This window comes from Rattus norvegicus, chromosome X (genome assembly GCF_036323735.1).
Source record: "Rattus norvegicus strain BN/NHsdMcwi chromosome X, GRCr8, whole genome shotgun sequence".
Lineage (NCBI taxonomy): Eukaryota > Metazoa > Chordata > Mammalia > Rodentia > Muridae > Rattus > Rattus norvegicus.
Window position 1 is genome coordinate 125,883,389 of NC_086039.1, and position 15,888 is coordinate 125,899,276.

The 15,888-nt window shown below is 37.7% G+C and overlaps 1 protein-coding gene across 12 annotated transcripts in view; it reads left to right on the forward strand.

Annotated features, from left to right (window-relative positions):
* Window positions 1-15,888, forward strand: part of Stag2 (STAG2 cohesin complex component) — a 131,550-nt gene that overhangs the window by 43,729 nt on the left and 71,933 nt on the right. For all 12 annotated transcript variants that reach the window (XM_008773521.4, NM_001173507.1, XM_039099694.2 and 9 more), the window contains one exon: window positions 13,576-13,714. In XM_008773521.4, the coding sequence (XP_008771743.1) occupies window positions 13,671-13,714 (44 nt within the window). In that variant the 5' untranslated portion in view covers window positions 13,576-13,670. The remainder of the gene's footprint in view (window positions 1-13,575; window positions 13,715-15,888) is intronic.

The following is a 15,888-nucleotide window of genomic DNA, read 5'->3' on the forward strand; positions in this document are numbered from 1 at the left end:
GGTGTATTATGGTATTCACTTTCATATTGCTAGTCAGATGAGACGAAGGATGATGATAAAGCTTTTTAAGTTTGGCCAGCTTCAGAGACACATAGAAACTATTTTCAGTGCATAGTTCCAGTTTCTGAGATGGGGAGATAAAACAAGTATATATCAAAAGGGTATAAATCCTTTGGGAGTCAGAAACTGTGTACAGTTGACTATAAGCTCACAGAGTACTGGGTCTTTAGGAATAATTTAGATTTTTTTTCTTGTTGAACCTTCATCTTTTACTCCCCTAATAAAACACAAACTAGTTTTAATTCTTACTACAGTTCACAGATACATAGTTCCAATTCTGTATGGCTTTGGTTTCTATATAGCCATGCCATACCTATATAGATTGACTCAATTTATTCCTTCCCTTCCTTTTGAAAATATGCTGTTCTTTAAAGACTATTTATTATATTCTGTATATGTGCACCATGTGCATGCCTTGTGCCCGTGGAGGCCACACGGGAACTAGAGTGTAAGTAGTTATGAATTGCTTGACATGGGTATTAGGAGTCCAAAAGAGGCCCTCTGCAAGAGCTAGTGCTCTTAACTGCTGAGACATTTACACATAAAAGTTAGTTTTGAAGTCTTCGGCCTTTATGGTATTTAGTTTGTCTACTTATTTTAAGATAGCCTGAAGATTATAAGTGTAGATGTTGGACTTATTCTGAAGTTAGAACATGTCATTGATTCTTTCTAGATTTCTTTTAAGATATACCTTCTCCAGATTACAGTTCTTATAGTCTATATCATGAACTAGTGTCATGAAATCTTTAGAATTGATCCAGTTTGTAGAAAAGAAAATGCATTTCCAAATGATGTATGTGGTAGTTACAATGTGGTATCAAGAAAATTCTAGATTAAGATTTTACTACTGGTCAGAGTACATGCCATTGTTGCACAATTTGTTATTCTCTGCAGTCTTATTTACTCAGAAGAGTTTGGCAAATATTAGGGAGCCCCGTAGAGGGAAGAAAAAATATTTTGAAATGAATAAAATTTAAAGGTTGTTAATCATCAATTTTTCAGCATATTTTTCGCCTTTCAAGGTATGCATTTATATCTAATTTAAGTGGTTAGCTTTATATTTCTTTTCCTGTATTCTCAAAGCTGCTATATGACATTTAATCAGATTAAAATGGCAGACTTATATAGTGAGGCCAATAGGAAGGAACATACCTTTGATCCTGTTAGTCATTTAAGAGGAAGTTCCTGTTCCCTGGTCTGTAGATAAAACAGCTCAGTAGAGTACTTGCCTATCATGTATAATGTCCTCAGTTAAATCTCTAATACTACCAAAAGAAAAGTCTATTTTCCCTGCTAATCTACACTTGGCAAGCATAATAAAGGAAATCTTATGATAGGATTCAGTTTTGATATGTTTAGCTTTTTAACATTATGGATGTAAAGTTAAAATGAATTAGATTTTTTTCTGCGCAGTTTTGTAATTTTCCAGCTTTAAAAATTTCCCACTGAACATGAATTTGTCTGTCCTTACACATGTGTTCTTTCTTCCTTCTGCTTTAGTCTTTCTGGTACTGGAATAGCAAACTATGCCATTGTTTCTGCACATTGTGGAAATTTTGATAGAGTACAATTCTCTTTCAGAATTTAATTTTTCTTACACTAACAATAAGATTGTAAGCAGTTTATAATGTATGGTTTTGAAATGTATCAGATTTTATCTACTTTGATACAAAGTCGTAAATATTTTCATTGTCTGAATGTTTCATCGCTACAGTGATGTACAGCCATTTAATCCATGGTTGAACATTTAAGTAATTTGTAATTTTCAGTGCTTATATGCCAGTGGCAATTTGGAAGAGTGTATAGGCATCTTAGATATGATACTAATGAGTACAAGAATGACTTTTGAGACCCCGTGGGAAAGAGACCTCACCGCCTGGTCAGGTGGGCAATCCTGAGGCTGCAGAGCGGAAGAGACCACCAACACTGCCCACCCCTGCCCACATCCCTGGCCCAAGAGGAAACTGTATAAGGCCTCTGGGCTCCCGTGGGGGAGGGCCCAGGAGCGGCAGGACCCCTGCCTGAGACACCACCGGAACCTGAAGGAAACAGACCGGATAAACAGTTCTCTGCACCCAAATCCCATGGGAGGGAGAGCTAAACCTTCAGAGAGGCAGACAAGCCTGGGAAACCAGAAGAGACTGCTCTCTGTACATACATCTCGGACGCCAGAGGAAAACACCAAAGGCCATCTGGAACCCTGGTGCACTGAAGCTCCTGGAAGGGGCGGCACAGGTCTTCCTGCTTGCTGCCACCACAGAGAGCCCGTGGGCAGCACCCCGAGAGCGAACTTGAGCCTCGGGACCACAGGTAAGACCAACTTGTCTGCTGCAAGTGACCTGCCTGGTGAACTCAAGACACAGGCCCACAGGAACAGCTGAAGACCTGTACAGAGGAAAAACTACACGCACGAAAGCAGAACACTCTGTCCCCATAACTGGCTGAAAGAAAACAGTAAAACAGGTCTACAGCACTCCTGACACACAGGCTTATAGGGACAGTCTAGCCACTGTCAGAAATAGCAGAACAAAGTAACACTACAGATAATCTGATGGCGAGAGGCAAGCGCAGGAACCCAAGCAACAGAAACCAAGACTACATGGCATCATCGGAGCACAATTCTCCCACCAAAACAAACATGGAATGTCCAAACACACCAGAAACGCAAGATCTAGTTTCAAAATCATATTTGATCATGATGCTGGAGGACTTCAAGAAAGACGTGAAGAACTCCCTTAGAGAACAAGTAGAAGCCTACAGAGAGGAATCACAAAAATGCCTGAAAGAATTCCAGGAAAACATAAATAAACAAGTAGAAGCCCATAGAGAGGAGACACAAAAATCCCTGAAAGAATTCCAGGAAAATATAAATAAACAAGTAGAAGCCCATAGAGAGGAGACACAAAAATCCCTGAAAGAATTCCAGGAAAACACAATCAAACAGTTGAAGGAATTAAAAATGGAAATAGAAGCAATCAAGAAAGAACACATGGAAACAACCCTGGATATAGAAAACCAAAAGAAGAGACGAGGAGCTGTAGATACAAGCTTCACCAACAGAATACAAGAGATGGAAGAGAGAATCTCAGGAGCAGAAGATTCCATAGAAATCATTGACTCAACTGTCAAAGATAATGTAAAGCGGAAAAAGCTACTGGTCCAAAACATACAGGAAATCCAGGACTCAATGAGAAGATCAAACCTAAGGATAATAGGTATAGAAGAGAGTGAAGACTCCCAGCTCAAAGGACCAGTAAATATCTTCAACAAAATCATAGAAGAAAACTTCCCTAACCTAAAAAAAGAGATACCCATAGGCATACAAGAAGCCTACAGAACTCCAAATAGATTGGACCAGAAAAGAAACACATCCCGTCACATAATAGTCAAAACACCAAACGCACAAAATAAAGAAAGAATATTAAAAGCAGTAAGGGAAAAAGGTCAAGTAACATATAAAGGCAGACCTATCAGAATCACACCAGACTTCTCGCCAGAAACTATGAAGGCCAGAAGATCCTGGACTGATGTCATACAGACCCTAAGAGAACACAAATGCCAGCCCAGGTTACTGTATCCTGCAAAACTCTCAATTAACATAGATGGAGAAACCAATATATTCCATGACAAAACCAAATTTACACAATATCTTTCTACAAATCCAGCACTACAAAGGATAATAAATGGTAAAGCCCAACATAAGGAGGCAAGCTATACCCTAGAAGAAGCAAGAAACTAATCGTCTTGGCAACAAAACAAAGAGAATGAAAGCACACAAACATAACCTCACATCCAAATATGAATATAACGGGAAGCAATAATCACTATTCCTTAATATCTCTCAACATCAATGGCCTCAACTCCCCAATAAAAAGACATAGATTAACAAACTGGATATGCAACGAGGACCCTGCATTCTGCTGCCTACAGGAAACACACCGCAGAGACAAAGACAGACACTACCTCAGAGTGAAAGGCTGGAAAACAACTTTCCAAGCAAATGGTCAGAAGAAGCAAGCTGGAGTAGCCATTCTAATATCAAATAAAATCAATTTTTAACTAAAAGTCATCAAAAAAGATAAGGAAGGACACTTCATATTCATCAAAGGAAAAATCCACCAAGATGAACTCTCAATCCTAAATATCTATGCCCCAAATACAAGGGCACCTACATATGTAAAAGAAACCTTACTAAAGCTCAAAACACACATTGCACCTCACACAATAATAGTGGGAGATTTCAACACCCCACTCACATCAATGGACAGATCATGGAAACAGAAATTAAACAGAGATGTAGACAGACTAAGAGAAGTCATGAGCCAAATGGACTTAACGGATATTTATAGAACATTCTATCCTAAAGCAAAAGGATATACCTTCTTCTCAGCTTCTCATGGTACTTTCTCCAAAATTGACCATATAATTGGTCAAAAAACGGGCTTCAACAGGTACAGAAAGATAGAAATAATCCCATGCGTGCTATCGGACCACCACGGCCTAAAACTGGTCTTCAATAACAATCAAGGAAGAATGCCCACATATACGTGGAAATTGAACAATGCTCTACTCAATGATAACCTGGTCAAGGAAGAAATAAAGAAAGAAATTAAAAACTTTTTAGAATGTAATGAAAATGAAGGTACAACATACCCAAACTTATGGGACACAATGAAAGCTGCGCTAAGAGGAAAAGTCATAGCGCTGAGTGCCTGCAGAAAGAAACAGGAAAGAGCATATGTCAGCAGCTTGACAGCACACCTAAAAGCTCTAGAACAAAAAGAAGCAAATACACCCAGGAGGAGTAGAAGGCAGGAAATAATCAAACTCAGAGCGGAAATCAACCAAGTAGAAACAAAAAGGACCATAGAAAGAATCAACAGAACCAAAAGTTGGTTCTTTGAGAAAATCAACAAGATAGATAAACCCTTAGCCAGACTAACGAGAGGACACAGAGAGTGCGTCCAAATTAACAAAATCAGAAATGAAAAGGGAGACATAACTACAGATTCAGATGAAATTAAAAAAATCATCAGATCTTACTATAAAAACCTATATTCAACAAAACTTGAAAATCTTCAGGAAATGGACAATTTCCTAGACAGATACCAGGTACCGAAGTTAAATCAGGAACAGATAAACCAGTTAAACAACCCCATAACTCCTAAGGAAATAGAAGCAGTCATTAAAGGTCTCCCAACCAAAAAGAGCCCAGGTCCAGACGGGTTTAGTGCAGAATTCTATCAAACCTTCATAGAAGACCTCATACCAATATTATCCAAACTATTCCACAAAATTGAAACAGATGGATCACTACCGAATACCTTCTACGAAGCCACAATTACTCTTATACCTAAACCACACAAAGACACAACAAAGAAAGAGAACTTCAGACCAATTTCCCTTATGAATATCGACGCAAAAATACTCAACAAAATTCTGGCAAACCGAATCCAAGAGCACATCAAAACAATCATCCACCATGACCAAGTAGGCTTCATCCCAGGCATGCAGGGATGGTTTAATATACGGAAAACCATCAACGTGATCCATTATATAAACAAACTGAAAGAACAGAACCACATGATCATTTCATTAGATGCTGAGAAAGCATTTGACAAAATTCAACACCCCTTCATGATAAAAGTCCTGGAAAGAATAGGAATTCAAGGCCCATACCTAAACATAGTAAAAGCCATATACAGCAAACCAGTTGCTAACATTAAACTAAATGGAGAGAAACTTGAAGCAATCCCACTAAAATCAGGGACTAGACAAGGCTGCCCACTCTCTCCCTACTTATTCAATATAGTTCTTGAAGTTCTAGCCAGAGCAATCAGACAACAAAAGGAGGTCAAGGGGATACAGATCGGAAGAGAAGAAGTCAAAATATCACTATTTGCAGATGACATGATAGTATAGTTAAGTGATCCCAAAAGTTCCACCAGAGAACTACTAAAGCTGATAGACAACTTCAGCAAAGTGGCTGGGTATAAAATCAACTCAAGTAAATCATTTGCCTTCCTCTATACAAAAGAGAAACAAGCCGAGAAAGAAATTAGGGAAACGACACCCTTCATAATAGACCCAAATAATATAAAGTACCTCGGTGTGACTTTAACAAAGCAAGTAAAAGATCTGTACAATAAGAACTTCAAGACACTGAAGAAGGAAATTGAAGAAGACCTCAGAAGATGGAAAGATCTCCCATGCTCATGGATTGGCAGGATTAATATAGTAAAAATGGCCATTTTACCAAAAGCGATCTACAGATTCAATGCAATCCCCATCAAAATACCAATCCAATTCTTCAAAGAGTTAGACAGAACAATTTGCAAATTCATCTGGAATAACAAAAAACCCTTGATAGCTAAAGCTATCCTCAACAATAAAAGGACTTCAGGGGGAATCACTATCCCTGAACTCAAGCAGTATTACAGAGCAATAGTGAAAAAAACTGCATGGTATTGGTACAGAGACAGACAGATAGACCAATGGAACAGAATCAAAGACCCAGAAATGAACCCACACACCTATGGTCACTTGATTTTTGACAAAGGAGCCAAAACCATCCAATGGAAAAAAGATAGCATTTTCAGCAAATGGTGCTGGTTCAACTGGAGGTCAACATGTAGAAGAATGCAGATCGATCCATGCTTATCACCCTGTACAAAGCTTAAGTCCAAGTGGATCAAGGACCTCCACATCAAACCAGACACACTCAAACTAATAGAAGAAAAACTAGGGAAGCATCTGGAACACATGGGCACTGGAAAAAATTTCCTGAACAAAACACCAATGGCTTACGCTCTAAGATCAAGAATCGACAAATGGGATCTCATAAAACTGCAAAGCTTCTGTAAGGCAAAGGACACTGTGGTTAGGACAAAACGGCAACCAACAGATTGGGAAAAGATCTTTACCAATCCTACAACAGATAGAGGCCTTATATCCAAAATATACAAAGAACTCAAGAAGTTAGACCGCAGGGAAACAAATAACCCTATTAAAAAATGGGGTTCAGAGCTAAACAAAGAATTCACAGCTGAGGAATGCCGAATGGCTGAGAAACACCTAAAGAAATGTTCAACATCTTTTTAGTCATAAGGGAAATGCAAATCAAAACAACCCTGAGATTTCACCTCACACCAGTGAGAATGGCTAAGATCAAAAACTCAGGGGACAACAGATGCTGGCGAGGATGTGGAGAAAGAGGAACACTCCTCCATTGTTGGTGGGATTGCAGACTGGTAAAACCATTCTGGAAATCAGTCTGGAGGATCCTCAGAAAATTGGACATTGAACTGCCTGAGGATCCAGCTATACCTCTCTTGGGCATATACCCAAAAGATGCCCCAACATATAAAAAAGACACGTGCTCCACTATGTTCATCGCAGCCTTATTTATAATAGCCAGAAGCTGTAAAGAACCCAGATGCCCTCTAACAGAGGAATGGATACAGAAAATGTGGTACATCTACACAATGGAATATTACTCAGCTATCAAAAATAACGAGTTTATGAAATTCGTAGGCAAATGGTTGGAACTGGAAAATATCATCCTGAGTGAGGTAACCCAATCACAGAAAGACATACATGGTATGCACTCATTGATAAGTGGCTATTAGCCCAAATGCTTGAATTACCCTAAATGCCTAGAACAAATGAAACTCAAGACAGATGATCAAAATGTGAATGCTTCACTCCTTCTTTAAATGAGGAAAAAGAATACCCTTGGCAGGGAAGGGAGAGGCAAAGATTAAAACAGAGACTGAAGGAACACCCATTCAGAGCTTGCCCCACATGTGGCCCATACATATACAGCCACCCAATTAGACAAGATGGATGAATCAAAGAAGTGCAGACCGACAGGAGCCGGATGTAGATCTCTCCTGAGAGACACAGCCAGAATATAGCAAACACAGAGGCGAATGCCAGCAGCAAACCACTGAACTGAGAATAGGACCCACGTTGAAGGAATCAGAGAAAGAACTGGAAGAGCTTGAAGGGGCTCGAGACCCCATATGTACAACAATGCCAAGCAACCAGAGTTTCCAGGGACTAAGCCACTACCTAAAGACTATACATGGACTGACCCTGGACTCTGACCTCATAGGTAGCAATGAATATCCTAGTAAGAGCACCAGTGGAATGGGAAGCCCTGGGTCCTGCTAAGACTGCTCCCCCAGTGAAGTAGACTGGGGGGGGGGAGCGCGGCAATGGGGGGAGGGTTGGGAGGGGAACACCCATAAGGAAGGGGAGGGGGGGAAGGGAGTGTTTGCCTGGATACCGGAAAAGGGAATAACACTCGACATGTATACAAGAAATACTGAAGTTAATAAAAAAAAAATAAAATGTAAAAAAAAAAAAAAGAATGACTTTTGAGGGGGGAGGAGCATTAAGGTAAGATGATGACATGCATCTGTCAGGGTAGAGGTGACGAGAATTTTTAGTAGTAGAATAACACACCAGCTGCTTAGATGTTCTTTACCATGTTCCCCAGTAATATATGGATTCTGAGCAACATTGTTAGTCATGACTTGGTCATCTCTGTTTTGATCATTTGGGGTTGACTTAAAGACATCTTGAATAATTATTCTTCAAGGAAAAAATTAAAATTTTTCTTATTTTTTAAAAACTATGACAAAATGAGAGATTTTCAGTGTTTCAATTTGATGGTACAATTTAAGTGAATTAAAAAAGTCAGTTTCTGTAGGTAAAGATACAAACATTTATGTTTATTTGTGTTTATATGCTTGAATAATTAATTTCTTCACCTGTTTAGAAATGGAAGTTGTGTGTGTGTGTGTGTGTGTGCGTGCGCGTGTGTGTGCGTGTGCATGTGCATGTATGTATGTATGTAGGTAGGTGTGTATGTATATGTTGCTGCAGGGCGAATGTAAGTACTGGCAACCCAGTCTCAGAAGATGTTTTGTTACTAAATTTAACTTATGCAAATTGGAATAACATCCCATAAAGATACACTAAATATAGATAACTTTGAAACATGTCCATTAAGATGTGAACTGTATATAACTTAATCTGGCTTTCCTGCTCATTATCCTGTTCCACACTCCCACCTCCACCTAAGACATATGCCACTATTTTTGGCCCCAAGTTTATGGTCTTCTTTCTATAAAAAGCAGTTCCACAGGTGTTTTTTTTTTTTAATTTAATGTTTAGAATTGAATGTCGATAATCACCTATTGTTTTGTTGTCAAGGTTTTTTTTATTTCAATGTATTTAACAACTAGTAGCAGTATAGAGTACCTACGTCATTTTCTGTGAGCTCGTGTGTGAGACTCACTGGGTGTCTGAGAACCAAGGTGGAAGTGAGCCCTGTATTTAGTACTGTATTTTCCACCTATCCATACATATGCTACAACTTAATTTATAAATCGTTTGCAAATACTTTAGTTTGCAAATAGGTTAACAGTAATAACAAAACAGAAGATTGTCATATTAATGTATAAAACGTTACACATTGCAAGGCCATTATACTAAGTTAAAGAAAGGACATTGAAGAAAAGCACTGTGATACGGAGCTAGTGGATCTGATAACTGAGACAAGGCACTAAGTAACCAAGGGCATATAGCATATATGCAGGAAGGGAATACTGGATTAAGGATCTCATCCTAGCCTGGATGAGGAGAGAATGCAAAATTACAGTAATTGTGAACATTTAGATTTAGGATTGTTTCCTTAGAGAACTCTTCAACTTAGCATTCTCGGAGAGTTTTTAATCTAGGTTAAGGGAAACTATGGTTAACTAAAGTGTAGATGGAGAGATTATACTGTATGCCTGTGAGACTAAAGAAGATGGTCTTAATTTTTTACTCAGTGTACACATGTGGTGACTTTATTAATAAGAAAAAGCAAAAGCTAGTTGCTGGTGATGGCCCTTCTAAGGAAAATAGCCATGGAGATATATTCGTTTTTCATGTCTGTGCTCTGGCTCTGTCTTCCTAATTGTTGGAACAGCATCTCTTTTGTAGTAGTTATAGGGAATTCCTATATATGACCTCAAACATTTTCTTTGATACTGGATGAGAGCTCCACCTTGTGATCTTTGAGCATATATATATATATATATATATATATATATATATATATATATATATATATATATCCTGCAGTAGTCCAGAAATGATTGTATTTTTAGTATTTTATGCTTTTATTTAATATAGCCACTACATGTTCTTACATTCTAATAGAATTAATCATATTTAAAGAGATTTTGGTGGGCAAGCACTGCAGTGGAGGCCTTGAACTTGCTAGGCAAGTGCTTTACTATCCCTTGCAGCCTTTCTTTTGCTTTTTAAGGTAGGGTCTCAACTAAGTTGTCAAGTTTGGGCTGTCTTTGAACTTGAGATCCCCCTGCCTTGTGCTACCACAATTGGCTGAAGTAATTATTTTCTACATTTTGTAATGCAAGTCTTTGGGAAAAGCAAATTGTATTTACATTACAGGTGTAGACATTCAAAATGAAAAGAAATGTTCTCAGTTCTTCCACTTCTGAAGTTACCACTGGCAACTCTCTCCACTGCATTCTCTTCTAAATTGCAGAGAAATGTTGCCGGTTTTTGTTAAGTTGTGATAAGTTGTTTGGTTAGTTAAGTGAACTGAGATGATTGAAAATAGCAAAATGTCCTGGGCTTGGTGGCGCAGATCTTTACTTCTAGCATTTAGAACTTGGCAAGTGGATCTCTGTGAGTTGAGACTAGTTTGTTCATTATAGTAATTCTATGACAGCCAGAGGTAAATAGTGAGACGACATCTCAAAAATAATACATATAACCAAAATATATGCGAATTTGGCATTTTAGGTTTAAGGGATATATATTTTCTTATAGGAATTAATGTTCTTTCATACTTCTTATATATGTAGTTCCATGAGAAATATTATGGTTTTGTTCAGTGCTGCTATTGAACAGTAATACCTCTACCCCACAGTGTTTGCTTGGGATGTGCTCAGAGATGCAGTGACAAAGTGTAGATGGATAGCACATATTGTTGAAATCTCATCCCCCTAGTTTCCCCCTGTGTCGTTTGAGAATTCATACCTTTACAATTCCCTTAAAATATGAAATATCCTTTCTTTTAAAACATTAATAGTATATTAGAAGACAAAGATTTTATATGTAATGATGAATCTCAGAAATACAGAATATTATACAGTTCTTTAGGGTACAGCTGGATTAAAATTTAAAGGTTTTAGAAGGGGGCAGTGGTTTAGCATATGGGGGAGACCATACTTAATAGTAGGTATAGTTTTAGATTTTACAACCTGAGGACTTTCCAGATAAAAGATAAGCACTGTGTGCTTGTTATATTGTCCATGGGATGTTCGTTTTCTTTTCTGTTTTGTCTAAGATTGGGTCTCAAGTATCCAGGGTCTTGAACTCTATGTAACCAAAGATGACCTTGAAATTCCTGTCTTCTTGCCTCCCATGTTCTGTGGTTAGAGGTATATGCTATCATTTATAGTACATAGTTTTTGTTCTTTTATTTTAGCCTCAGTATAGTAAAAGGTAGGAAATAGTGTTTTGAGACCATGTTTATCAATTGATGAATTGATGGAAAAATTGTTCCTTTTCGGGGTTGGGGATTTAGCTCAGTGGTAGAGCGCTTGCCTAGCAAGCACAAGGCCCTGGGTTCGGTCCCCAGCTCCGAAAAAAAACAAAAAAAACAAAAAAAACAAAAAAACAAACAAAAAAAACAAAAAAAAAAAACCAAAATTGTTCCTTTTCTTGTTTCCTCTGCTTGCCATTTTCTCTTTCTATGAACCTAGAACTTACTGTGTAGACCAGGCTAACCTGGAACTAGAATAATCTTCTGCCTTTGCTTTCTGTTGGGATTATAGCTTTTTTCTTATGTCTGTTTTATTGGAAAAGGTCATTAGAATTTCACAAATGTGATATATTTGAACATTTATAAAGATAGATTGAACTTTACTTACTCCAAAATTATTTTTGTTTTTACATCTATTTACCTGTATGTGTGTGTAGATATATGTAAGTTAGTGTATGCATGCATGACATGGTACATATGTGGAGGTTATTTGACATTTTGAGAAAGATAAATTTTCTCTTTACACCATGTGTGTCCTACGAATTGAATTGAAGCCATCAGGTCTTGCAGGAGGTGCTCTTACCAACTGACACCATCTCAGAGGCCCTCATCTACTTTGGGTGACCACCAAGTACTTCGATTCTCTTTTAAAAGAATAAAACAAAAACAAAACCTGAAAGTCATAAAAAGAAGTCATGTGTGGTGTTATATATATCTATAATCCTAGGGCTTGGGAAATGAGGCAGGAGGATCAAGAAACCTGAGGACCTGGGGTTGATCTTTAGAACCTATATAATGGTGGAAGAAGTTGACTTCACAAAGAAGTCATCTGACCTCCACATGTGACACTCTGATTAATATATGCGCTGATAAAGAAAATTTTACATTTTATATTCTAAGAAATTCAGACCTTAGCTTCAGCCTGTTGCCCTGTCCTCTATATTATATACCAGTTGGTAGCGTATCATTCTTTATTTAGGAGATGTACCTGTGACCTTCAAAGCTAGAAGTGACCCCTTTCTCATGTCCACACTGAGACTTATTTGGTAACAAGTCTCTTTTTTGTTTGAGATATGTTATTATGTAGCCTAGGCTGGCCTCAAACTCATGGTGCTGAGGCTGTACTTGTACACCACCATAGCTAGCTAAAAGTAGCATTCTTAAATTTTTCTGACTTGTTTTATTTGTTCTGTTGAGGATCACACTCAAGCATGCCAGCCAATGCTATTCAGACTAATTTCAGGTACAACATAGCATTATCATGACAGGGTTCTTTTTAGTAAGTGTTGTACTATATGTTTTATCAAGAATGGAGAAACTTGTCCTAAAAGTGTTTTAAAATTTTATCTTAAGATACAGAAAAGCTTTTTTTTTCTTCTTTTTTTCAGAGCTGGGGACCGAACCCAGGGCCTTGTGCTTGCTAGGCAAGCGCTCTACCACTGAGCTAAATCCCCAACCCCGAAAAGCTCTTTTTTAAATAACAATGTCTGGATACCATCAATAAAAAGCTAAAAGGTTTTAGGCCCTTTTTAAACTTAAAGGAACTTCAGAACTTTAGTAAGAGAGCCACATTCTATTCATTTTTAGTGTGTGCTTATTTGTATATATGTGATATTTATGTTTTATGCATATATACATGTGTGCATACAGATGCAAGTTTGTATATGCATGGGTAGATTAATGGATGGACAGGGGTTGGGGGGAATGCTAGGTTACTGTGTCATGAGAAATTTTAAACAAAATTGTGTGTGATACAATATTCATTGATGTTGTATTATTACTGTAGATCTGTAAGAGATGTTAACATCCAGCCAAATGGAAAAGAACAAAATACTTATTTACTAGAACACATTAAGAGACACTGGGGAATTCAGCTTTTAAGTATGAATATTTCTTGATGTTTAAGGTGTATTTATAATGAATATGTCATTTTCTCTTTAAAGGAACTGTCTTTCTTAGAGGAAGCACACTGTCTTTTATTCACATAAATATATGAATATATTTCTGACATTGGGGTGATCCAGAAGATGATAAAGAAATGATAGCAGCTCCAGAAATACCAACTGATTTTAATCTACTGCAGTAAGTACTATGTATTGTAAAACATTTACATATCTTTTTTTTTCACAAAATTGAAATAGTAATTTTGCTCCCCATGAGATCTTAATATATAAATTAGCTCATGTTTTGAAGGTTGTTTATTTTTAATCAGTACTCATTCAATTGTATTTTTACCACTTCTGTAATGTTCTGGATCTATATTTAAAATTTACACATGGTACAGTTTACTATTATTCTACAATAACTTTATTTCCAGTTATAGGTTTGTGTATATGTCTGTATATGAATATGTACATGTGTATGCAGTTGCCAATTAAAGCCAGAAGAGAGCATCCGATTCCCTGGAGTTACTGGAAAGTGAACACTGCAAGAGCTCTACATGCTTTTAACTACTGAACCGTCTCTCCAGCTTCTATTATTTTTTAATGTGCAGTTTGGAATCCATTGTTGGTTTTGTAGTATGCCTTAGTTACTGTTTTCTTGCTGTGAAGAGACATCGTGTCAGTGGGAACTCTTATGTAAAAAGCACTTAATTGGAGTCCTGCTTACAGTTTCGGAGGGTTAATGTGTGATCATCATGGCAGGAAGTAGACTGGCATGGTGCTATCATAGTAGCTGAGAACTTTACATCCTGATCTGCAGTCAGAAGCAGGGGAGAGACAGACAGACAGACTGACAGACAGACAGACTGAGTGACTGACTGACTGACACACTGACACAACTCCAACCAGGCTACATCTCCTAATCTGTCTCAAACAGTGCTAGTAACTGGCACCTAGCATATAAGCCTATGTGGGCCCTTATCATTCAAACTACCACATAGTACTAGTTGTTTTCAGGAAGAATATTGGGGTATTAAAATGTTCAGCTAGAAAGGAGTGATACTATACATTAGTATTTAGATTGTAGTCTCATGTCATTAATGAAATGAGTGTAAGATATCTCAATTATTTGTTGTAAAACCAAGTTATATGCATAGTGGTCTAGAAAAGATATTTGAATACTTGACCACCCACCCATCTAACTCTCCTTCCCCCATCCTGTCTTTAAAGTTCCATACACTTTTGATGCTGAAGAGATGGCTAGTTGTTACAAGGACTTGCAGAGCCTCCGCGTTCGCTTTCCAGCACTTACATGGTCACTTAACAACTATCTGTAACTCAGGTTCTGGGTGACCTGTCACTCTCTTTGGGTAGCAGGCATGCAAATAAAACACTAAGACATATAAAACAAATAAAAGTAAACATATACTTTTTAGTCTGCTTTTGTTGTAATTACTCCTTTCTTCCTTCCTCCCTCCCTTCCTTCCTTCCTTCCTTCCTTCCTTCCTTCCTTCCTTCCTTCCTTCCTTTCATTTTACAGTAGGATCAGCTCTTGTATTATTTTGTTTTTATTGGGAGGAAACGGCATGCCACCACAGTGTCTGGATAACAAGTTCCAGGCTAGCCTGAACTATACAATCAGATATTGGTCTATCTGGCCTATACAGTGAGACCCTGTTTCTGTAGGAATCATTTTATGTGCATACGTGTCCTGTGGAGGTGGGTTTTTTGTGTTTGTTTTTTTGAGACAGGTCTAAAAAAGTATGTAACCTTGGTTGGTCTAATCAAGTATTGAGTTACATCTGTAGTCTCTAAAATTATGTTTTTGTTTTGAGACAGTCTTATAGAGCCTAGGCTATCCTTAAACTCACTGTGTAGCTGAGAATCACCTTGAACTCTCAGCCTTATTTCTCAAATGTTTGGGTTACAGGCATTTACTACCTTGCTCATTTTTACTCATTACTAGGGATTGAACCTGGGAAATTGTAAAAACGTAGTCTGCTGAGTTACATTTTCAGCTCAATCCGTGATATTTTAATTGCAATAAATTTAATTTGCTATGCTTTAAAGTTCCTAAGGAAAAACAGCATCTTTAGAGGGACATATCAAACCTGGAATGCATTTTTGTTAAAGGAGATATTGAACCAGCTTTAGTGGTGCATACCTGTGGTCATACATGTGAAGTAGAGGCAGGAAGATTGGGAGTTTGAGGTCAGACTGGGCTACATAATGAGAGCCTGCTTATAAAAACAAAACCATCTTCCAAATAGCAAATTCTTGTTAAAGATAGGACAGTGGATTAGGTAATGTAAGGAATTAAGATATGCCTGCTTTTAGGAACTCATATTTTATAGTTATAAAGCAAAAAGTATG